At 43.4% G+C, this 24,905-nt stretch overlaps 1 protein-coding gene across 4 annotated transcripts in view; it reads right to left on the reverse strand.

Annotated features, from left to right (window-relative positions):
* runx3 (RUNX family transcription factor 3) overlaps window positions 1–19,655 on the reverse strand; it is a 50,574-nt gene extending 30,919 nt beyond the window's left edge. The window contains exons 1-2 of one of the 4 annotated variants that reach the window (XM_035167573.2): window positions 19,390–19,655; window positions 18,961–19,072 (exon numbers count right to left, since the gene is read on the reverse strand). In XM_035167573.2, the coding sequence (XP_035023464.1) occupies window positions 18,961–19,018 (58 nt within the window). In that variant the 5' untranslated portion in view covers window positions 19,019–19,072; window positions 19,390–19,655. Of the gene's footprint in view, window positions 1–18,960; window positions 19,240–19,389 lie in introns of all 4 variants that reach the window. The other 3 variants (XM_035167572.2, XM_035167567.2, XM_035167568.2) reach the window with 3 other exon arrangements.
* Window positions 19,656–24,905: the final 5,250 nt, after the last annotated feature.

A 24,905-nucleotide genomic window follows, 5' to 3' on the forward strand; every position in this document is an offset into this window, starting at 1 on the left:
GTGTGAGAGCGCAGAGGATGGAGGCGAGTGCGCACGAAGTGTCGGTGAAGAGAGCCTCAGTGTGAGCAGTGCATAGGATGTGTCAGCCTGAGGAACATCAGGGTCGCTCTGTCTCTCACTGACTTCAGACAAAATTACGCACAAAAAAGAACCTCTAAAAGTCTCGTGCTCAGTCTGTCTTCGGTCTTATCTGACGTACACTTGATGGACAACCCCAGCCGCGTGTGGACAATATATCAACACCACAAACTACTGAACTTACTTTGAAAAACACAAGTCAGTCAATCAATCCTAATAAAAGAATTATTGGCGATCAATGATCTGTTGGCACAGGTCAGATAATCCAGACGTGATGCGAAGACTTTTGCCTTTCTCGTCTTTAAAGTTTTTTTCCTGTGAAAGATGATCGCGACTAAAAGAGCAGACGCCCTTCAAACCTCACTAAACTTCACTTTGTAAAAAACAACAACCAAATATTTAAAAATATCTGACTGAAGCACATCTGGGTCCTTTTCGTGCGTAAAAGTTCTCGCAACTTTTATCCTCGTTGGATCTTCCCAGAAAAAAAGAAAAAAAAGTCACTGTGGGAGAAAAGGAAATGTCCCGTGGCTCCAGCTGGATTTCCTTTTTTAAAGTTTAGGTTATCCTTCTTTTTTTTTAAATCGCAGGGTTATGGGGCGCGAGAAGGAGCCGTGAGGCTGAACGGAGTGCAGAGTGCTGCGATATTATTTTACCCGAGTCATTTTAGTGTTTAGTGGTTGGGAGTGTGGAGACGAATTCCACCAATGAATGTGCAGGGCTGGGCTTTCATCGGACCAATCAGAGCCTCCCGCTGCTCCTTCTGCAACTGTTGTCACACACACACGAGCTGAGCTGTTGATACATATCTGTGCCTTTCTATCTGCTTGGCTTTATATATATGATTTATATATAAATAGAGAGAAACATTACACGACTGGGTTTGGTTGGAGGGATGTTTGGTTTAATAGAACTGCTGAATAATGAATGAAAATAATATCAATTGATTTGACATTGTAGCCAATAATCATTACGCACTGTTGGGGAGATTGAACGCAACTATAGACGTGTTAGCCATTAAATGCAATGGCTTTAACATGTAAAAAAAGAAATGATAATATTGCTTTAGTGCAGAACAACCTCTTTGATGAGATTATGAATAGTTATTCTTACATGAAACTGTCTTTAACTGTGTAATAACAACATGAAATGCAATTGATCCAAAGCAGGATTTTGACTGCACAGGCCTGTGGTTTCACTCCCATTAATTCATTTTGAAAAGCTATTATACATCTGATGGCTTCACACCTCCGCAGGTAAATGCCTCCTTTTCATGAAGGGAGGAGATTATGGGGTTATGAGACAGATTGGTATCGCTTTAATTGGCTGAAGTGGATAAAATAAGAAAATTAAAGCAAACAGGCAAATGTCTTTATATTTTTTCCACATCAAACGACGCAACGGATTAATAAACTGCGTGTGCCAGAGGCTGAATTCATCAGGAGCCATGAAATGCTGAGGGTTACGTCAAATGACGGCACACCCTGCACAGCTCCTCCGCCGTGCTGCTTCCTGACACTAGTTGGCGCATTTGCCTTTTCAATCGCTGTCAGCTCCGAGTGTGAGGCAGACATTTCACCTCTGCACAAAGAGAGAGAGGACGAAACTTCCATCTGTGGCTCTCACCCTCCGAATACATTTCTGCTTAAAGTCAATTCAACGACAGTTATGTTAGTGATGCAGTTCTCGTCGCTGAGAGAACCGGAGACATATTCATTTTTATTTTTGGCCTGAATCATAATCAAGTTAATTATTATTGGGAAATGAAATTATTTATAAATTCAGAGACAGTTATTCGTTTATTGACAGCACACCGACGCTGTGTGAAGGACGAGACTTGACATTTTCCTCTTTAAATTCAACATTTAGAAATTGTAATTATTTATTCCTGTCTTTTACTATAAATGCACGAGTCATTTTATGAAACATTAGAAGTCCTGATAGTGTTTGATTATGACACTTTTTGAAATTATTAAGAAAAAAAAGGAAATGGAAAGAAATAAGTTTATAAAACAATGAATACAAAAATAAACACAAAACAAAAATGAAATGACATCTGACTCAGTGTCATTAATGCAAACAGGAAATTCACATTAAAAGAAATATTGATCAGGATTTTCGTTCATGCGCATTTTAAAACGCCTTCAATCAACCAATCAATCAACCGACTTCTCATCCTAATAACCGGACAACGTGTTTCATTTCTGCGTGCGGTGGTTTTTATGTTGTTTACTCGCACGAGGATAAATGAGGTGCTGTTAAGTGGCGCGAGGAGTCATCGGAGTGGCTTTAGATTTTTTTCCACACAACTTCCTCCTGAACGTTATGATCCCAGAACAGAGAGAGTTTCAGAGGAGAGATTCAGAAAGTTGGAAAAAATAATAATGATATAAATCATAAAAACTGAGAATTCCTATTTTGTGTAAGTGTGAAAATAAGATGTGGATTCTAAATGTTTATTTCACTGTAGCTGTTAGTGTGGGATCAAATTTGTCCTAATAAAATCACACTGTCACTGGTGCTTTGTCAGCATGCACCACCAATGCTTAAAGAATCATTCACACAAGTAGAAAACAAAATACAAAAAGTGCCAATAAATATTAGTTCTACAAATCTTCTCTTCTTATTCTCGTCTTCTTCATTCAAAAAATGTCTCTCTTGAGGTCACATGAATATTAACCTTGTTGAACACTGACTCTCATTGCTTGTGAGGTGGACATCAAAACATTATTTTATTTTATTTTATTTCAGGCATAAAAATATTCTAATTTAAGAAATAAAGATATTAAAAATATTTAAATCATGATAGTAAGGCCATCACTATCATCCTCTGAGTTTAGAATCAGATTCATCTAACAATGACAACACAGCCAAGTTGGTGGAATAATCTTTTGGCACAGCACGGAAAAGCTCATCTCAACATGAAAAATAACATAGACATGGACATAGATGGTGACACTATACACAATGACCCTACAATATGTGGACAGGACAATATCACCTAGAGCAACATCAGTGCGGATGACAACAGATCTTCCTCCACTACAATCCAAGGAAAAGAAAAACCTCATGTGAGTCAGTTCTGGGGTTTTTGATTGGAAACCGATGGAAACTCTTAAAAAATCACAGAACCTTGTTTCACAGTCCGATCACTGTGTTACAGCAGCAGTGAAATCTCTTCAATCCTAACTACAAAAAAATTTTAAAAAGTCATGTCTGATCAGATCAGCTATCATACGGCCTCTATTTTGAGTAAAGCTCGACTGGGACAATGACAATGCCCGTGATATTTTAGTCGTCCTCCTGCCCTAGTTCATTATTAATATGTGACCACATGCCTCGGCTAGATACCCTGCCCGGCTGTAATGTGCGCTCCGGGCGCCTGTCACATTTAGACCTCTGCATTTCAACATGCAGTTTCTACAGTTTCAGCCGCACAGCCATTGAGGACAGAGGCCGTCGTGGCCCTGAACGATTTTTAATGATCCGGGGTGGGCTGAGCTTGAAATCAAGACAGAACTCCTGGAGGATATGTGAAACCCCGGACCCACCTCAAATAGGCCTCAGACATACTCGATTCTTATACCATTCAAGAGCGAAAAGAATACTGAGCCTTCTGATGAAAATCAAGAAATCACATTGTTGTTCACTGATGGGTCACTACATGAAAAATAAGGACTGAGAGAAACCAAGAAGTCTTACAGCACCACGGTCAAACACAGTGTCATTTGGGACTCTGGTGAGACCTGAATACATTTACAGAATGAGTTCTAAATATAAATCATAAGGTTCCTCAGAGTGCAAAGATCAATCATATTTGTGCATAAAACCAATCCCCAGTAACTTCAGGTTTAATGTGTGAAGAGTCAGATTGTAAAGACTAAAAGGAAGAGTATGATCCCAATGAGCGGAGGGACCAGTGGAAGCCTCTGGGCTCTGTAAACGTATACCTGCCCCTAAGTGCCACCCACACAGCTTTCAGTGCCACTTAAAAGTCACTTTGAAGATGGGCACAGGCTCAGATACGTGGAGATCCCTTCTTTCTTTTTTTTTTGCTGAATATGATCTATTAGCCTGTGTAAACTCCCAGGCTATTTTCAGCCGCGCACACATAAGCCCTCGGATGGGTAGCTATTCATTTGGAAATGGGGGCTCTATGGGGGCAATTAGAAATAGTTTGAGGTTCGGCGATGACATAAGACAAAGATTTCTATCTTTAGAGGAGCTGTGGCGGTCACACATTTCTGTACATTCACAAATTACAGGGCGAGCGCTGGCCCTCAATCCACCGAATGCATTCCTTCCGAAAAGTGTCTGCTCGGATTTCAGCCGGGGGTTTTCTGCTCAGTGGAAATATGAGTGTTCTGAATGGACGACTTCTATGAAATGGAGTTTTATTCCTCTCGGATTAAATTAGCTCTACTTTGGGGCTTGGGGTATTTTTTTGTATGAATGATGAATTCTGCGGTGGCTGTGGAACGCCAGGCTTGTTTACCGTTCCCTCCCTTTTTTTGAACCATAGCTCCCTATGAAATGGACTTTTTCTGCTTGATATGACAAGAGTGTCTGTGATTAGACTTTCAAGCATGATGTAAGTCACCAAAACCATTTGTGCCAGTCCCCTCAAAGCCAAATCATATTCTAGCGTCTAGCGAGTGTTTATATACACAAGTATATGGAGAAACTTTTAAACAACAGTGAGTGGGTACAGACTGTTTGGGTTTCGGGCTCTCGCTGCTCTGATCGCTGATTCCCTCTCAAATTTTGATTACATAATGTGTCAGCACATCACAACTGGTGGTCAGTTTTGTCCATTTTGATGTTCAGACAAGAAAATAGGAAACACATTGAACAGTTTTGATCACATCAATTCTTGTGTTATGTTTCTGTCCACCAAGACTGTCTGTGTTAGTTTTAATGATCTCTGGAATTCATTTGTGCAATCAAGCTTTGTTTTAGCTCCTCCTGATCCTTAGAAAACTTTATTTCAATTTCCATACTTCTATAGTTTGCCCTTTATAATGCTTTATAATATATCCAGTTGTCAGGTCCTAATCTCAGATCCTTGAAGGCATTTAGAGTATACACTAAAGTGATTAGGAGGATGGTGACACCTCCAAACCCAACAGCTAATTACTTTGTGAGCACGATGAGCTGAAATGCAGCAGTCACCATGCAGAGGAGACAATGAGAGCATTCATTTCATGCATCTTTAATACTCTGCTTACATTTATAAAAGGTGCAGAGCGGAGCCAGGGGCTTATTAAAGCCCTACGAATCAATTGAGCAGCATAATGGCTGCTGGGGGACGACTCCGACTATGTTTTTATTTCTGTCTGCTGAATGTAAATGGGCTTCTTAAAGGCTGCATTCATTTTTCAGGCACGTATTTGTCTATCAGACACTTCATTTCATACTGAACACATTATGGGAGTGGGTTTGGTAATGGTGCCACTATGTTTCCCAATCTACTGAAAGCACTTTGCTTGAGTATTCCCTTTATATGATACTTTACACTTAAAGCCAGGGTTGGTAATCCTGGAAAAGCTAGCAAGGGCAGGCTACACTCTGAAAACACGCCTCTGATGCTTCTTGTCCCCTCCCATCGGCCCTCTAATAAAGCTGCGCCCCCAAAAACACACAAACTTAAGCCCCTTTTCCACTGGTCAAAAAACCCACTGACATCTGGCTTTTGTCTGTAAGAGAATGGATTCAATCGACATTCACTCCCGGGACAAATTAATCTGCTGTAGAAAAGGGGTTTTCTGGGCTCTGGCTCCACTCAGCAGTAATGGAATCCTGACACCCAGGTGAATGCGCTAATTTGGCAAGACAGCGAGGTGAGAGAGCACCTCAGTTGTTGGTGCGTTTGTGATGTTGAACATGACGCACAGGGGAAAAAACAGGCAAACTCCTCTACTGGAAATGTGAAAAGAGTTTTATGGCTTTATTGAGCGGGTTTACCTGCATTAACAAAACGTGCTTATTTTGGTGTGAAAGAGGCATAACTTCGGGCTATCATCTCTGCTTCAGCGGCGTATGTCTCTCCAACCTAGGACTCTGGTCATGCACAGTGAGAGCATGGGCAGGGTGCACAAAAGAAGGCAGGTCGTTTAGTGGTGGACAGGTACGCCAGATTGGTTGTGTTTATTAGAGGGCCACAGGCTTTTTAATTATTTTCGGCTTCATTTATTGATGGCTATTGGGACGTGAAGAGGATTTTAACAAATATGATGAAAAGCATTTCAAAGAAATTACCAACCCTACCTTTAATTGTCACTTACATTTCAAAAAGCAAATATTGTATTTTCTACTCTACAACGTTTATTTGACAACTATTACAACTAGTTATTTTCCAGCTTTTACATTTAGAAAATACATGTGATAAGCCTAAAATATAACTTATCAGATGGTTTTATGTCGATAACCACTCAAGGCCCAAAGAATTGAAACTAGCCAATATTTTAAGCACAGATAGCACAGAATAGTCCAAAATGATGAAGACAGAAGCAGAGTGCAGCTTTTCCTTTCCCTTCTTCTCAAGCCTCTTAATTAACTCACAACCCACAAATTGATCTCGTGACCCTGTGGAGGGTGACAGATCACCAGGTCGGGAACCACTTGACTAAACTCGCTGTAACACAGTTAGAACTGGTTCCAAATCAACAAGCCACAGCTGTAAAATACTACTTGGGCATAAATGTATTGGTAGTGATAATGTAATGATAACATGTGGTTAATTTGTGTTTGTTAGTGACACGAGCAATCTCTCCGCTAAAAGACTATATTATACTTAACAGCCATTCTTTAATTTTTGAAAAGCTGAATTCACAATCAATAAAATGTCACTGCTTCCTGCAATAATTTTAGCAAATGTGTGCTAACAATGTGTCAATATGTTGCTGAATAGTAAATAAATATAACTTTGAAGCCACGATCTTGGAATGAAAGCATAACAAGGTGGAATGCTTTATTTTTTATTCTAATACGTTTCAAAAGAGAATTTTTTATCCTGAAGGTGCTGTGAGAACGTATTTTGTTAGCGCAGTGTTTATAGACATATAGGAATAGAGAAATGTAGCAAAATTATTAATTTTTAAACATAAAGATGCACACCCAAATACAAATAAAAAATAAAAATGGAAAAAGCCAAATATTTCTCTGAGGTGACATGAGGGTTATTATTGCTGTGTAACTTTGATGTTTTCTTTAACTTTCCACTTTTTGTCTAGTTACACAACATTTAATATTTAATGAAAATATTCGCCTATTGTACATTTAGTCATTTACTTTGAATATATTTTGCTGATAATAATCTTGTGCTTATGTGGCTTTTTATTCTAATGGGGTATTTTAACACTGTGGTATTTGTACTTTTACTCAAGAGAAGGATCTGAACATTGCTGCAGGGGAGTTGGGGGGGTGGGGGGGGTACTGCAGATCAGATTTGCTGTGTGAGCATAATGCAACCAAACATACCTGAGTTTTTGATACCAAGAACAATCATGACTCACTTCTGTCTTGTTAACAATGACCCCAAAGGTCATGAAAGTCACAGTCAAGACCCTGCGATGGGTTCACTGTGATTGCGGCATGAATGTGGTCGAGCCCCCTCCCTGTCCCCCCGGTGGCAGCTCAATGGTAAACACCACACCCGAGGCAGGCAGGCAGGGAGGGTGGGGGGGAAGTCGCCGTAAACCCCAGTGTCACGGTCGCTCCGCCCTCACATCATCCGTCGGGTACACTTACCCAACGATGACAGTCAGCAGCCTGTGATGTGGTTCGCGGGCCTGTTTATTCTTTGGAAACCCACTAAAAGTAGCGTTGGATGGTAAGCTCACCAAAAGGAACCCAGTGCTATTATAGGAGCACTTTGGGTTGAGTTTTGATCTGGTGGGATTGTAAATAGGGCCCTGCCTTGCTGCGGAGCACCACGGTCAGGCTCATATTGTTTAGTGTGACCTGAAGGAAGCTGCTTGATACTCGGGCTGATTTGTAACCTGGAACCAAACGTCAAGTCAGAAGTTGAAATGACTTGTGGAGTTCAGGCTCATGAGGACGTCAGTGTATGTTTTTCATAACGTTGACGATGATGGACAAAGGGCTACAGAATGTGCCCCGTTCCACTTTTCTTCATTTCACTGTAGGAAAGATTGTGTTTTTTTTCCAGGGTCTTTATTTACCCCTGAAAGTCAGTATAACTTTTAAATCTAAATGAGTCCCATAAATACGTCAACTCCCCCATTTTATTTCAGTTGTGGTTTTTAGTGTGAGCTATAATCATTTCTCATCTTTCTTTGTCTCTGACTCTGACTGTCTATTTGTGTGTAACGACACACACTCACACACACTCACAGATCCACGTACACACAAATGCACAGTGTTTCTCTTTTTCTGGCGAGTGCTTCTGATGCAAGGACGGCAATCTGTAATCTGTAGTAATTGCATGTTGCAGAAAAACATTTTTCCGCTGTGGTAATCGCTGCAATATGTGCAGTTGCATTGCCAAAGTGACAGCACCCCCACCCCCTACAGACACACACACACACACAGACTGCCTCCTGACTCACTCTGACTTTTCCAGATCTTGAAGACTGCTCCTCAGGGACAAAGAGAAACTTGTGAATTGTGACAAACCTTACGACCTCTAAGCAGCGCACACTTTCACTCACACACCTGTGCTGCTGTCACGCTCCATTCACATTGTGCAAAAAAAATGTACAGTTCCTGCCAGTGACAGTTTAACTGCCACGCAGCCCCGAAGCCAGAGCCCTGCCAAAGCGCAGCTGCCACACACAGATCAGGAGACGAATCTCTCACAGGAGCCACATCAGTTCACTCTCCGTGCTTCTTTTGAACAGATATCACATATTGCAAACAGGTGATGAAATTACCCTGAGCGTGTCTAATTCTCTAATAATGTTTGAAAAATTCTCTCAGAGAAATGAGATCTGTGGAGTTCATATGCACAATAGATGTCGGGAGTGTAGTGACAGTCTATGGCTGAACCATTGATGCATATTTATTAAACCAACGTCTATTATTTCATCACTCTGACACCAGTGTTGACTCTACACTGCTGGACTGTGGCGCAGGTTTGTGAGGTCATCACCACGGTGCGACCGAGGGCAACCTATAAAGACAACATGTTTTACCAGCTCTCTCTCACTCTCACTCATCCACTCTCTCTGTCACTGCAGCTCAGCAGCGCCGCACATTTATGATATCATTACCCACTGCGTCATCACCCCTGTGCTCAACAGAGCCCCAAAAACATGTCAGCCTCAGTTGGGGCGTTCTTACGTTACACTCGTCTACGTGTAACCACACGCACCTAGAATAAGGACAAGTAATGCTCCGAGACATTTATAGATACACAGCACAGACACCAAGATTGCAACCAGACTGTGTGTGCAAACCTTTTCCTCTCTGGGCTGCTACTCTGACTGCTGAAGCCATCCAACCTCCCAGCAGTTGAACTTCCCTGTGTCTCTAATGGAGTCTCTCTGTCAGATCAAACAGCTCCCACTGACGAGGAGAGGAGACAGATCGCAGCGCTGGAAGCCGTTCAGTCTGACAGCCCGAACACATTTGACTGGCAACGCAGTCTGTGTCTACTCTTCCATCGCTAGAGATCCCACACAAATATAGTAGCGCCACCAGAGAGGGGAAGAGTGGGTGAGGAGCGGGGAGGGGGGGTGAGGGAGCCTGTCGGCTTTAGAAAATAAGTTGTGAGGCGTCCCTCTCACACAAAAGCAAAGCCCCACAGTCAGTCTTTTCTCAAAATGAAATCGCATGTGAGCCGAATATTAGGAAGTGCGCATGGCTTCCAGCAACCACCAAGCCATTATAGCAGAGCCTGTAAACCACATTTTCACCAGCAGACAATGCTCCTTTGTGCTTGTTGTGTGGCTGTCCCCTCTCACTGGGACCCCAAAGAGAAGCCCCCGCGCGTTTCAAAACCGTGGCGAGCGCAGTGGCGATGCGAGGATGAGTGATCCAGAGGAAGTGTCAGTTTTTAGATCTCTGGTTAATTAGTGGCAGTCGTGTCAGGAGGGGCGAGCGGGACAGTCTGCCCTCATTTAGCCCCATGGCGTGCGGCAGCTTTGATGTGGTCGCATATGGAATGCTGTTGTTCATTCCTCCCTGCAACAAAAGCCACATGTTTTTATTTTTTGAGACGAGGTTCCTGTTACTGCGAAAGAACACGGTGAGGTATGTATGAAATGAATGACACGAACGTACTCAACAAAACACAAGTCAGTGAGGACGCTGCCAAGAGGGCACCGGGCCAGATGTATTGTTCTCAGCTGCATTATGTATTCATATTCAAATTTCTAGTTGTTTGTGCCTGCATGATGCTACGCCACATTCAAGCATGGCTTTATATGAGCACACACGTACGCACACACCCACACACACGTACACTTTTTCCGACTTTTAAACTATTGTCATCATTTCTTGTCCCTTTCAACTTCTTTCATCACTATTAAGGGACTCTTTCAACAGGGGTCATTCCAGGTTCTGTCACACTCGTTCAAGTGCAAATGGACTTCAAAGAGCCCCCAAATAATATAATTTGCATTTCTTTCCCTCTTCAGAGGGGTTCGGCCTCCCGAGCACCATCTGAGTCACCGCTAAATCCGACCAGATTCGAGCAGGAACCCGGTGCTGGTTTCCTGACAAGCGTCCGTGCCACTTTCCTCCACAGACGTGAAACAACTCTTGGAAAGTCCGCCGCTGGCCCTCGGGCCTTTTCATTGAAAGGAATCATGGGTGTGGCGACTCTCGGCCTGTGAGCCAAGGAGCTCTGGAGACCACTTAGACACATAACATTGTCATCTCTTATACATCAAAATGTTTTGCTCAATAAGTACAATCATTCCAATTGATTTCAAATTAAATCAAAAGAGAATTAATCATCTCCAAATGTCACCGAGCGTCTCTGCAGCAGCACAGAGTCACTGTGTTTCTGTGATGTCTTTGGGCTCAGGTCCCAGCTCTGGATTAACCAAACCTAATTGGAGGCTAAAACATTCAATGGAGTCCCTCCATTCAAATCAATGCTTGAGTCAAGGACTTGGCTTAATTGGAGTACGGGAAACCACCCGCTTGTCCGAAAGTGCCTGAATGTTTCCTCTCATCATCTCCATCGCTAATCAGTAGTGGCGTTGCCCATGTATACAGTTAGCACCCGGGGCCACGTGGAGCTCGCATAGCGAGGCAGGACTTTTCCCTCCTCGACTCAAGCCCGAGGCGTTCGGGCTGTGCTGTAACTGCACACTAATCCCCCAGATTGCTGTGTTTAGGCCCGGCACGTCGCTGCTCCACGTCAAGGCGGCTGCGGCTAACAACGAGCTAATGACACAACGATGACAAGTGTGTGTTTGTAAACCCAATCAGAAGCCTGGAGTCTGGCTGCCTGGTGATTAGGTTAATCAAACTCTGCTCGGACTGAATGACTGGCTTGCTGTCTGCTTCTTATGTCATCACGCTGATTAAAGGGGTAAAGTCGTGCTCAGGCACTTTTGACACAAATGTTTCTCTGCCAGGTTGGCAGTGTTGGCACAGCTAGCTGTCCTGGTAAAACGTGACTGGAGGGGACTCCCAGGTTAATTAAGGACTAACTAGATTTCTTTAACTTAACAGAATGCTTAAGGATGCTCTTTAGTTCTTGTTACCCTCCTGCCTACAAATATATGTATTATGAGTAACAGGTCACATTTAGCTTCTTAGTGCGATAACTCTCCCTTGTCATGCAAAGAGCCTTTCTTGGTCAGACAGTGAATTCAACAATGTAGTATCTCACTGGACAGAACCTCAGCTCAGTCAATATGAGGGTAACCACAGTACACAGAAGTCGGTTCAATATTTTTTTAAGCACCAGATACAAATTTTGTACTTTATACAAATCTAGAAAAGCAGGCATTGATATTTTCTCAGTGAAGTTCGCTGCTGTTTAGTCACCGTGTGGATCATTCTGCTGGGCTAAGGCATCCGGAGACCATATGTTAGTCCTGACCAGCTATTACGGTGAGGTCAGACAGCATTTAGAGGGGAGAAGCGTCACGGTCATCATGTTGACATGCACTGCTCCTCTCTGACTCAGCACGGGGAGAAACTCACGCGGCGGATTTTTGTGTGTGTGTGTGTGTGTGCGTGTGCGTGTGAGTGTGAGTGTGCGTGTGCGTGTGCGTGTGAGTGTGAGTGTGAGTGTGTGTGTGTGTGTGTGTGTGTGTGTGTGTGTGTGTGTGTGTGTGTGTGTGTGTGTATACCATAAAGCTGTGCCGTACGTTTGTGCTCGTGACGGCAGCATCTGCAACCCTGAGAACGGTACTCAAGGCAGACAGAGTGACCTCACAGCAGACAGACTGTGGAGGAGAGGTGGAAGGGACACTTCTGCTGCACAGCTGAGGGGGAATCCCTGGCATTATGTTTCCTACTGAGCCAATACAGAAGTGAGCAGCTGTAGAGAGAACTCATTAAAGTTTACATCAGGGCAAAGCCTGTTGCACTACAGGGATGATAGATCAATTTACTTTAATAGAAATATATATTTTATTACCTCCTACCAAGGAGGTTATGTTTTCACCCCAGTACATTAGTTTGTTGGTTGAATAAAAACAAAAAAAATCACCCCCCTTCTTTGATTCACATAATTTAACCTGTTCATAGATATTAGCACTCTTCACATGTCAGATTTTTTCCTTTAGTTCTCTGCATTATCTCTTGAGAAATTCACAAACATTGAAACAGGCTCTATCTCGTAACGTTAAACTGAATACGTGCACTAGTTTTTGTTTAATGCTGCTTAATAACAAACATTGAAACACAACATTGGCTTGCCTGTTGTTGTTTCATATTTAACCAACTTACACTGAGTGATATCAATCTTCTCTAACTCTTTGCAAGAGAGCATATTTCTCAGAAAATGATAAAACTCTTCATTCACTTTTCTTTTAGTCAAAACATAAGTGATGATGACGCTGAGCTCTCACTGCAGTGCTGAGCAGAAAAGCACAATTAGGTGGCCCATTACAGCCAGTTATTGGTGCCCCCCCATGAATAGTCTAAAGAGAAAACTAAAATCCCATTTTTGAAATGCTGCCTCCACAAAAAATCAATTCCCTGTGGTTAAAGTTGTGTTTGAGGGGAGGAAAGAAGCAACCCAAAAACATGTTTTATTGCAGCAACAACAATTAACTGTATGTAAACAAGTTGAGGAGGGAAACAAATCTGGGAAAATAGAGGAAAATAGAGAATAAGAAAACATTTCATAGCCTAAAGCCTCTCTCATCCTATCATTATCTGCATTTTTCCTCCACCGTAATTAAGTTTTTTTCTTTATTGCTTATGGGAAAAGGGGCAGACTATAAGGATGTTTTGAGCATGATTAAAGTTGCTCATAATGAAGTGAAGATTCAGTCTGGAGGATGGATTTTTTTTTCTGTCTGTGAAAAACATTCCTTTTAGGGCTTTGATGGTGACAGAATGAGTTCCTCTGGGCCTTAGATCTTTGCTAAACTTTCACACATGATAATATAAAACCCACCATTCCTCCTGCGTTCCATCTCATGTGTTTAAAAAAAGAGAAAAAGATGAAGAAGAAGAGTTTTTGCCTGCTGATATGTTTCTGGACATGTGGGATCTCCATAAGTTTGAGTCAGTTTTATGTGCTGCACGGCCAGACCCATGCCCGCCCATTAAAGTAATTTGTGGCTTAGAAATGCAACTGTAATGTTAAAAACAAAAGTGCAAGGCAGAGCGATGGACGTTGTGCTCAGTCACAGGCGTTCTTTCTTTTTTTTTTGCTTTTTACCTCCACTCTCTCTCGCTGCAACAGAAAGGATGTTGTTCAGTTTAACGATACAGGGAGGGGTCTCAACAACAAGTCATCTTCATCTGAGTCAATGTCAGGTCACACTCACTGAAAACAACTGAGATGAAGTAAAACTTTTATTTCTACAAATCCCATTTACAGCTTAAACTGCAAGCAAACTCCAAATACGAGTGTAATTGCTGCATAAATGTAACGTAATAATACATAGATTAGCTCCCAATAATACTTGTGTGTGTTTTTTTTCTAGCATCCCAGCCTCACCATGTAATAAGCTGTGGGGCCGGACTGTGGTTTAGGGCGTAGGCTTAAAACAAAATTAAGAAACTGAAAATTGCGAGGAAGGCTTTTCCTTCATTTAGTGGTCCGTCATGCAGGATGCATGAGATCATGAAGAGGCTAATAACAGTGATGTGGATTTAATCATTTTAACGTAAGGTCTTATATGAAATATTATCAGCTCGTATGTGAAGCAAATTAACGGTCGAGAAATGAGTCATAGAGCCTCATCCGGTATGAGTATTACTTTATTTTAAAGTAAAAAAAGAATTTTATATTGTGATCATTTCCACCTCATTATCCAATTACATTTTCACCGTCTGCCTATTTTACTGCCAACGTCTTGTTTTTGATTTCTTCTTCATGTCAGATGGTGCCGGTTAGAGAAGCTGGTCTAGACATTATGAATTCCTTTCACATCATATCTGGACATTTGTGTTTCTCATCCCAATAATTTTTGACCACCAGCAGTTTATAATCATGAAGGACTATAGTATTGTAGTAATGTTCACGTGAGGATGACCTCAGCGAATGTGTTCAGCACGCATCCACTGAGCTCACTGCTCTCACAGCTGTCGTGCACAATCACATCATGGAGTCTAACATGCAGTCTAACTCAGGATGAACTGTACCAGACGGGTATATTCTCTCCTGCCCGCTTGGCTTGACCCCCGCCTCCGATCCCACTTCACATGCTCCAGACTGGATGCTGCTGCTTCAGAGCCGACTCATCTCCAGTTTACTTTCACACAAACCCCTCCAGGAATGTTTGTTGATACAAGTTGCTCAGCCTTTCAGAACACGTTTTCCTCTTCGTCAGAGAAACCTTTACGGCATAAATCCATATTATCAGATCGGCTGAAAAGAATATGGCCACTGTGGTTGCTTGCCGACCACCAGAAAATTGTATTTACTACTACACTTAGCGCGACTTTAACCTTGACCAACGCAGTGCAGAGCACGGCGGTTTGAACCCCTCGAAAACTGTGCATGGGCGAATGCAGGTTTAGGATTAGTCAACCACATAATCAGCACGCCCCTTTGCATGCTTTACCTGGAAGCTATTTCACTGGCAACCCCTGAAAGTGTGCCCCATAAAGTCGTGTTGACAGACGGTGAAAACGGCGAGACGGACCAAAAAGTAAATAAGTACCTCCCAAAAACGTTTACATCCCTAATCAAGTCCAGAGCGCTCCCTCTATCCAATATGCCTTCAGAGTTTTATAAATAGATATTATACTCGGCTAAATTGGAGACAGGATTTCACCGCTCTGTGGCTGTCATGCGTTTTCTATTATTTGCTTTCACTTTAGAATATTGAAACTCTTGATATCTGGTTACAGATTTTCAGCCCGCTCAGCCACTTCTTCATGTTTTGGCGTCACTGTGGGGCCTCACACTCAGCAGGATTTTGAATGAGCTCCAATCAAGCATGTTAATTTAAGAGAGGAGGAAAAAAATCTTTGCCATATGACTTTGTTATTAATAAATTCACCAGAGGCCAGCCATGTGTTCTATTAAATTTATAGTCTTTTTCTTTTTTCAGCTACCGTATAGTGCCTGTTTTATTTGTCAGTGGTATCGTGCTTGAGGTTCATCTTGAGTTTTATCCCCTGTGAATGATTCATTTTAGCACTGCATTCATTTAAAGTGTCTTTTTTTCCCTTCACAGCATGCATGTGTCTCTCTGGGCTTTTCCCCCCTCCCCAACACTTGTAGAACAAACCAGACCACCTCCCAGAATCCTCCAAAATAACCTCGCTACAACTGTGGTGCAGAGGCATGGCGCTAACTCACACACAAGCCCTCACTTCCATTCATGCAGCGCAATAAGCCAAACATATAAAACCATTCCCACCCTAATAAAGTGGGGCCTTTCTCTCTGCCACAAAGGGAGCTGGCTCCAAAGAGTGTAGCACTCTGAAAAAAATACTGACCCCCGTGTAAAACAGCAACACGTTGGAGGGAGAGTCGAGGATATGACCCACCAAACAGCCCCAATAAACCAGGTACCCCACCTGACGCAAACACTGCCAATATTTCAGGAACGGAAAACTCACTGAACTTTAAACTGTTCAGTTTTTAACCTGCTACCCTTTCAGTTTTTTTATAAGCGCTTCAGAAATGGTGCTCTCTGAATAAATAGTGGCGCCTCTGTGTGAAGGTTAACAGGTGTAGCCTCATTGTGGTTATTATCAGCGAAGTGCAGCAGCACATCTAGTCTGCATCAGATAAACGACTCGTCGATGGAAAGCTCTCCATCTCCATCTCTCTGCTTTTTCTCGTCCTGAGGTAGTTGCCATGACGAAGACCATCGCTCTGTCTGTCTACTCTCTTTGTGACTTGGTGTGCATGTGTCATATGTTTTACGTGTGTGTGTGTGTGTGTGTGTGTGTGTGTGTGTGTGTGTGTGTGTGTGTGTGTGTGTGTGTGTGTGTGTGTGTGTGTGTGTGCATGCATGTGTGTGTGTTTCTGAGGTTTCTGAGGTGAGGCGTCCTCTCGCTTCTCACGCGAAGTGCATCTGATGTTGCACATCACATGCTTACATGTGTTCTCAGTCTGCACTGTGAGATAGGCAGACATGTATACGAGTTATAAAGTAACACCTACACACTACATAAACTATATAAACTAAAAGTTTGTGTTGTGATGAAATACATAGTGCTGTTTTTTTCCCCATTTTATCCTGCATCTCAAATGCTGGGATAAGAAAAGATATTAAAGATTTAAAACTTTTTATTTTATTTTTTTCCAATTTAGAAAATGTTATGAGTGTACTTCCTTTGTGTCACGTCTCAGACAACTGAGGTTGCAGCAGTATTTCCTGACCTATGAGGAGATGATAACATTATTTCCATAAGCTGCATGTCACACAGTATTTAAGTCAGTGATCGGGAAGCCAGACATTTAACAGTCTCCTTGATTTTCTCTAGCCGTTCCTCTTAATTTCAGTTTGATTTGAGTTTTTTTCTAAAGAGACCCTCGGCCAAAAAGCTTTTCCTGTGTAACGCAAGTTGTTAAACGAACCGCCGTGGTATTTTGCTTACATGAGGTAGTCCCAATTTAAAATGCTTTCAGATTGAACTGGAGGATTTAATGACTTGTTGGCCTTTGTTCTCTCAAAGTTGACTTTCAGTCTCCTGACAGAATGAATTGTAAAAGGATATTACATTTTCACTAATGATTTCCAATGGATGATTACAGCTTTAAATGCTTGTCTCCTTTTTTTCTGCCCCCCTTTTGACCTACTGTCTCACATAGTGCCTCACTGCTGGGCTCAAAGTCAAGATCAGGCACCCCAGAAATCACATAACGTTAGAGGTTAGAGTGTCTCAAAAGCATAATGGATGGCATGCATGAAACCTGAGGTCGGTGACACTCTGATCTGTAAACAGCGAAGAGATAAAGGGATGCAGATCCAGCGGTTGTGGAGAAGAAGAAAGAAGGGGGGGGGGCTCAGCCTTGTCAGAAGGAAACTATAAATGCCTGGGTGTCTGTAGAAGCTGTGAGAACACTGGAACATCATCCCCTGTCACTGCGGTTCCACAGGGGATATCAGAGGACTATTCTCATGTGAGACAGATGTACTGAGCATGTTTGTGTTTGACTGTGTGTGTGCGTGTGTGTGTGTGTGTGTGTGTGTGTGTGTGTGTGTGTGTGTGTGTGTGTGTGTGTGTGTGTGTGTGTGTGTGTGTGTGTGTGTGTGTGTGTGTGTGTGAGAAAGAGGCTCCAGAGATTTTAAGATATCCTCTGCAAACAATTAGGAGCTGGTAGTGCTTCTCCTGTGGCTGTCTCTAATTAACACGGCAACGAGGCCTTAATTGGGAAGGAGATTTAGTTTTCCTTTTTTTCTTTTTCTGCCTTATGGTGGCTGTCTCAGCGGTTAGTTGTGTGAGGAACAGTGGGAACAGCTGATTTCCCCCGGCTGTCCGATATAACAAATCCTGTGTCAACACTGACTACTTCATCTCTGTGTTTTCTTCCTCATCACTGCACAGGAATAAACATAAACATTCAATTTCAAATCAGGTGAAACTTTGCCACCTTCCTCGACTTCTCGTACTCTCAAGAGCTATTTGCGAGTAAAAGCCATCTGATTGGAATCACCATGGCAACAAATGGCTTCCTCATTGAGGCTAACGTTTAGCGTCTCCAAGTATAGTGCACTCACCTCACCACACAGACCAAAAGTACCTCCTGGAAGTAAAGCAGAGTGAGAGACGGACTAATATGTTTTCTTTTTCTTTTTTTTTTTGCTTTGCTCTTTTATTGTATTGCCGTCTTCCAGTAAAGGGCCCGATCACGTGGAGCCCTGAGCTCGTATTCTCACAGAGAGAGCGCAGAGTTTCACTTGATAATGAATGTCTGTGGTGAGAATCCCATTATGGCGCCGCTCCATCAAGCCTACAGAAAACAACAGGAGTCGAGAGGCAGAGGCCTTTAAGGGCCATATCAGTCAACTGGATGAGGGCTGCTGTGCAAATCAGATCCTCCTTTGTAAACCTCCTTCAGAGTGTGTGTGTGTGTGTGTGTGTGTGTGTGTGTGTGTGTGTGTGTGTGTGTGTGTGTGTGTGTGTGTGTGTTGACAGAGAGATAAATGCATTCACACACTTCAAGAAGCACCCGGTGCTCACATTTGAACACACTTTTTTTGTGTAAAGAAACACATTGTCACACTGAAATGTCAACTGGACAGAAAGAGGGATGCTGGTGGTGGGAGGGAGGTGGATAAGGGGAGAGAGAGAGGGGGGAGGATCCGCACTCACCTCTGAGCAGATTGCTGCTGTAGTTGGAGAAGGAGTCAAAGATGCTGTTGGATGCCATGACAGGGTCGCCAGGACAGGAGCGGAGCCTTCGCTTCAGTCGATCCCCGCCGACCTTGCAGGGGGAAAGAAAGGAGGATTGAGAAGCAAAAAAAAAAAGAGTACGAGGGAGTGGGAGCAAAAGGAAGAGAGCACGAGAAGACAAAACTCCTGGAGCTCGGAGCCCGTTTGCAACCAAGAATCTAGGGTTTGTGACCACCGCAGGAATCCCAAGCCACAAGCCTGCAGAGAGAGCAGCAGCAGGAGATGTTTGAGGGAGAAGTGGAGAGGAAAAGGGTCAGAGGGAGAAAGAGAAGAAAAAGGCAGAAATGAATAATTTCACAAATGAGGCAACAGGAGAGTTTGTGTCTCCAGGTGTGGAGGTGGACTCACCAGGGCTGGAGATGAGAGGGGGCCCAACCAACAAAGCCTGGGTGGTGGGAGTGGGCCGGCGCGGAGGGCTGGGTTTGTGGTCCTCTGTCACGCTGCGGGGCTGAGGGTCTGAGGTTAGCCAGCTAGCCTGATATCGTGGTCTGTCTCTCTCTTTCCTCTCCTACGATGGTGGCGGCCTGACTGGAACGCCAGCGCTAGTAAAAAAGGCTAAAAGCCACAGTCTTTCTGCATCCTCCTCGCCATCCTCCACACAGAGACACACACACACTCCCCTCCGTGAGTGGTGGAGCCCACGTCACATGTCACGTGAGGTCACCGGGCCTCTCTCCCTCCCTCCCACCCTCTCACCCTCCCTTCCTCTCTTCTCCTATCGTCTTTGCTTCTTCTCTGGTTTCTGTAATTTTTTTTTTTTTTTACTTTCCGTGCTTCTCCTTCTCTCTGACTCGCCGTCTTCACTCTCACTTTTCATTAGTCGTCCAAGTTTTGGAAACATTCTATTTTCTTTTGAGTTCAAACCAGGCAGCGGCCCTTCGCCACTGTGGCTCCCTGCTCCCTGTTTAGTGAGAGAGAGAAAGCGTTAAAACCGCTGCAAAAGAAGTGGAGAGGCTGTAATGTATCAAGCCCCTGCACAAACACACGAGGAGAGAAAAAGGGCGAACAAGATGATGAGAAAGAGAAAGAGTGATAGCTGTGGCTTTGTGCCTCTGATGGGAGACAGGAAAGTGTCTGTAACTGACGAGCAACACTGAGCGTGTTGTTCTTGCCTGTGTATGTTCTGTGCTCGTTCTATGTTTGTCTGACTCACAGCACATCTGTGTTTGTAAGAACCGGTGGTTTTGGGCCTGCAAACCCCCACCCTCACTTACCACTTGATAGTATCATAATCTTAGTCTCATTAGAAGCAGTGCTGCCAGTTGCTCGGCTCCTCTCGAGTCCTCCACTGGTTCTTATCTTTCCTCATCCATCCCTCACTCAACTTATCTGTTTTTGTTTTCGTTCTTTTTTTATGTTAGATTTTGCCACATGAGCATAAACACTAAGGCATATAATTTTAGTTCACCTCACTACTGAGTGTTTCTACTGAAAAGAGAGTGTTTGTGGGCTCATTGAGCGGTGTCGCCTCTTTCCTGCTCTGAAACTGCAGAAGCGTTTTAACCTGATTGTGGTTTTCACACTTTTTTCATTTTCTAGGTTGAATTAAAGCACGGAAAGGTTGTCAGTGATGTGGCCACCTGTGCTATTTGTACAGTATCAGCCTCAGAAGTGATTTGAGACCAATATCCAATACAATATTTATTTTCTTTCTGTTAAGTGTTTATTTTAAAGTTTCTGCAGCAGTTGTGTGAAAAACAGGAAATGATTCATGTTGCCTGGAGTTTGTGCAGAAATGAAGTGCAGAGCAGAGTGACAAAAGTGCAGTTAGAGAGAGAGACTGTGGTGCTGTCCACCTGACAATCTTGTAGGACTACATGTGTACATGTGTGTTTCTGCGTGTTTGTGTGTGTCTGTGATTGAATAAATCACTGGCATTTGCAAACCTGTGGTATCCACACTTCCTCTCTCCTTTCTCCTGTGTGTCGATGACACACTGACCATGTCTGGCCAAGGGACAACGGACCCAAACCACCGTCTGGTCACTCATGTGACCCCATCGCTTTCCCTGGAGACCAGTGTGTGTTTGTGTATGTGTGTAGCTGCAGGAATGTTTCTGTCCTGTTTCGATTTCACGTGGAAGCCCATGTCGTCCTCTACTAATTGTTGGACAAAAACTGATGCATGGACCACATGATATGTTTGTATGTGTATACAATACCATGTTCTCTGTGTGTATGTGTATGTGTGTATGAGAGCGGGAGAGAGGGAGAGAGGGAGAGAGAGAGGGAGAGAGCTTGCCGGTCTTCCTGGTAGCCCGCACTGCCCTGTAAATGAGCAGTTGCCGTTGAGTTAGGCGGCAGCGCGGGCTAAATAACACGGCGTGTCGGCAAGTGTGGCCGAAAGCTGAGGCCACAGCCGCGGCCCCAGGGCTTTTATCAGTCCGTCCACGCGGCCACTACAGGCCTCTGACTTAACCTCACACACAGCAAAGCTTCCTCTTCTAACACCTCTGCTGCCTCCCGACATGGCCTGGGCCCCGGCCTGCCAGCCCAGGGACAGATTACAGTTGTGTGTGTCGCTGCTGAACAAGAGGTACTGCTGTCGTACAGGCCCACAGGGAAACACCACTCTCTGCAAGGCCAAAGCCAGGGTAGCTGAACCATGGAGCTGAATTATTATTCAGCTTAAGAAAAAAAATAGGAAGCTGTTAACATTTGAAGCTTTGTTTTTTCTTGCTTTTCTTCAGGTCTGGTGCATTTGAGGTGGAAAGTCTCTGCAGTGTCTGGTCTCATCTGTGTTTGTTTAGAAAAAGGGGGATGCTCAAGAGTGCAGAGCACTGGCTTCATAGCACAGGGCTTTGTGGTTGTTTCAGTTTATAATCATTTTACGTGCGTGTATTTGTGCAAGTGAGACATGTTGCTGGTAATAATTCATGTTGTCTTGTTTTTGTTTTATTTCGTTTAAGTGAGAAATGTATTTTTTCCTCTGGTTGTTTTCACAAGGAGGGACTGTTTCACATTATTGTCAATTTCCCTATTTTTGTATTGCATCTGGATTTTCAATGAGCAATGGAGGAAAAGCAAAACAAATATAGAAGTCGTCCCACGGCATTGTGCAAGAGCGGGAATTGGCTCTATTGTAGTGCAGTCCAAACTTGACATTTGAAGAAAGCTCCGAAGTCGAGGCCTTTTCTTTAGTCCTCAGGCCGCTCTGTGTTTTTTCTTCTTTGTCTAGGTAAACATCTGCTTCATGTTTTGAAATCTATCTCATGGCTTTGCACTGCCCATGACCATGAGGGGAAAAATAGTCTGAGGATCATTGTGGCTGTCTTTCACTCAATTCTTTTTTTCCCCTGCCCAGGCCTTGTTTATCAAGCCCCTGTATTTAAGCTTAATATAACTCCTGTTTTGCTGAGAAAACTGTGGTGGTTTAATCACTGTCAGTGGTCCTACGCCTCTCGGGTGTGGCTCGCGAGGCAAAAAGGACCCAGTGCGGTCGTGCGTCCAGCTGCAAAGGGGCTTATTTTGTGGTCTAAAAATTGCAGGCTTCCCCATATGTTCCCCATAAACGTGGAATGCAGCGTGGGACTTGAGGAGGCTTTTATAATGAAGTGGCCGTCATTGCATCAAACACCATGGTCCTGCTTTCCTCTGGGATCGGCCATGGGAGCCCGTTTTAGGGCTGCATGCACAGGTCCAGTGTCCCGACTGCTCATTCACACCTCATACTGGGCATTTTCTTCTGATATCTCTTTAGGCATATTCATATCAGTTTTTACTTTGCACAGATTTGATATACAAACATATTAAAAGAGAGTCCTCACCCACTTTACACGGTTCTTTTATTTGTATCACCAACTAGAGCAGGAACCTTTTAACAAAGACGGTTCCTCTGAAAGTTCTCACGCTAATTCAAAGTATTTTTAGAGAGAGAAAAGTGGCACAAGAGAGCATAAAAACCAAAATATAAAAGATGTAAAAATTCTTAATTGTCACATTTTGAAGAAACTGCTGTTAAAGCGCAACAGCAGCCAAACAATGGAAACTAAGGAGAGCAGAGTTCTAAGAAAGTTGCAGTTGTATGAGAAATTAGTTCACTGTTACGATACCAGCTCAGCATTAATCTGTGCGTGTGTGTGTGTCTCTGCACGTGCGCGTCTTGTGTTGTTGTCATTGTAAACGAGGCACTCCCAGATGCAGTGGTTTTAGCGTGCAGTATCACGGTTGGAAGTGATCACCGGGCCCATTATTTATTTATTGGCTCCAGCAGACATGGAGACTCTGGTAACCACAGAGAAAGGAGGATAGTGAGGAGGGGGGGGCGCCGTGTCGCCACACACCGAGCAGACCGTATCCCACAGTTCCTGGGGAGCGCTGCGTGTATACAGTAACCTGTGGCAGGACTTAGACAATGGAAAGTCTATGATGGGACATGGCAGCAGGAGAGGGCCAAAGCTGCAACTTCGATATTTATGGAGAAAGTCACTGTGAGGAACACTGATCACCAAGATGGTTGAAGACCATGATTTAAAGGGACAAAATCATTAGGAGGTGTTGTGCATGTTGTGGAAGACAGATAGTTGTGTTCCTTCAGTGCAGTTTTGTAGGTGTGGCACCTGCTGCAGCTCTGTCAATTTACAGTTTGAATGTTTACAGGTAGTAAACCCTCCATCCCACCTACCCTCTTCAGTCCAGCTCTTCCTGTTATTCAGAAACTGTGCCAACACAAAGACCCAGCATCCAGCTTCCTTCACAGCAGGTTGATTCAAAAACCCCCCTGGCCGCCACTGGCAGGGAGCGGTGTAGACTAATTCTATAATTTATTGCTGCCCTCCTGTTTACCTGGTGAAATACAACACAAAATAAATACTGTACATTCCGTCACAACAGCCACGTCACATCCTCAGTGGTAATGTTTACATGTTCAGATTAAAGAGGAATAAGGGAAGTTAAGTGTGAAGTTGTAACCTGTGCTTTCTGGATTAGGTTTTTCACAGTAGTGTGGCAGTTGAAAAGTAGATATAATAGATGGATACAATGTATTGGGATTTTTTTAAATTTATTTTATTTGGGGGGGCAAACAAACTAAAGACAGACTCAACAAAAAGAACACAACACACAATATGCCAATGCTATATATACGCTAATGCTATGCTCAGCCTGCTGCAAAAATGTAGCCTCACTGTGTAAGTAATTGTGGATACTTTCATGCTGTTTGCATTTTTCAGAGAGATGTTTTAGGTCTCGCACCCACGTCGTTGTCCACAGTACCTCCATGCCGACTGCAGAGACTTTAAAACAGCAAACAGGGTGTTTTTGTAAAGAAATCACCATATTAACCACAGTTTCACCTGAAACCAGTCACCTCATAGCGGAAGTAACTCAGTGACGTTGGACCTGAGATGGCCTCGAGGGTCGACCTATCACGTTAGATTACGGAAACGTAAATCAATACCTATTGGCTGTGAATAAAAGTGGGAGTGTCCAGGGCGCAGAGAGCTGCGTCCCCTAGGAAATCTGCAACAACCAATGAAAGAGCAGCCTGAGGTCCCATGGTTGACAAAAAAGGACCCACATTCACATCCATTTGGCCCGGCGCCCCACAGCAGGAAGTATATGTATTTAGACAGAAATTAACCAAATACAATTTGAAAACAACAGAAATGATTACGAGGATTCCAGGATTACCAACCCTAGCTTTAATGGGGATAACAGTGGTGCATAAGAAGTAAGTTTTCTAAAAAGCCTTTTAAAAGAGAAGAAGCTTTGCAAGGCTCTATATGCCACCATAGTGTGTCACCCACTAAAAACATACAAACTGATTATGATGATTACCAACAACATTACCTTCCAACAACAAGGTTATGTTTTCACCCCTGTCAAAAACAACTGAAAAGATTTTCATGAAACTTGGTGGTAGGA

Source organism: Hippoglossus stenolepis, chromosome 10 (genome assembly GCF_022539355.2).
Source record: "Hippoglossus stenolepis isolate QCI-W04-F060 chromosome 10, HSTE1.2, whole genome shotgun sequence".
Lineage (NCBI taxonomy): Eukaryota > Metazoa > Chordata > Actinopteri > Pleuronectiformes > Pleuronectidae > Hippoglossus > Hippoglossus stenolepis.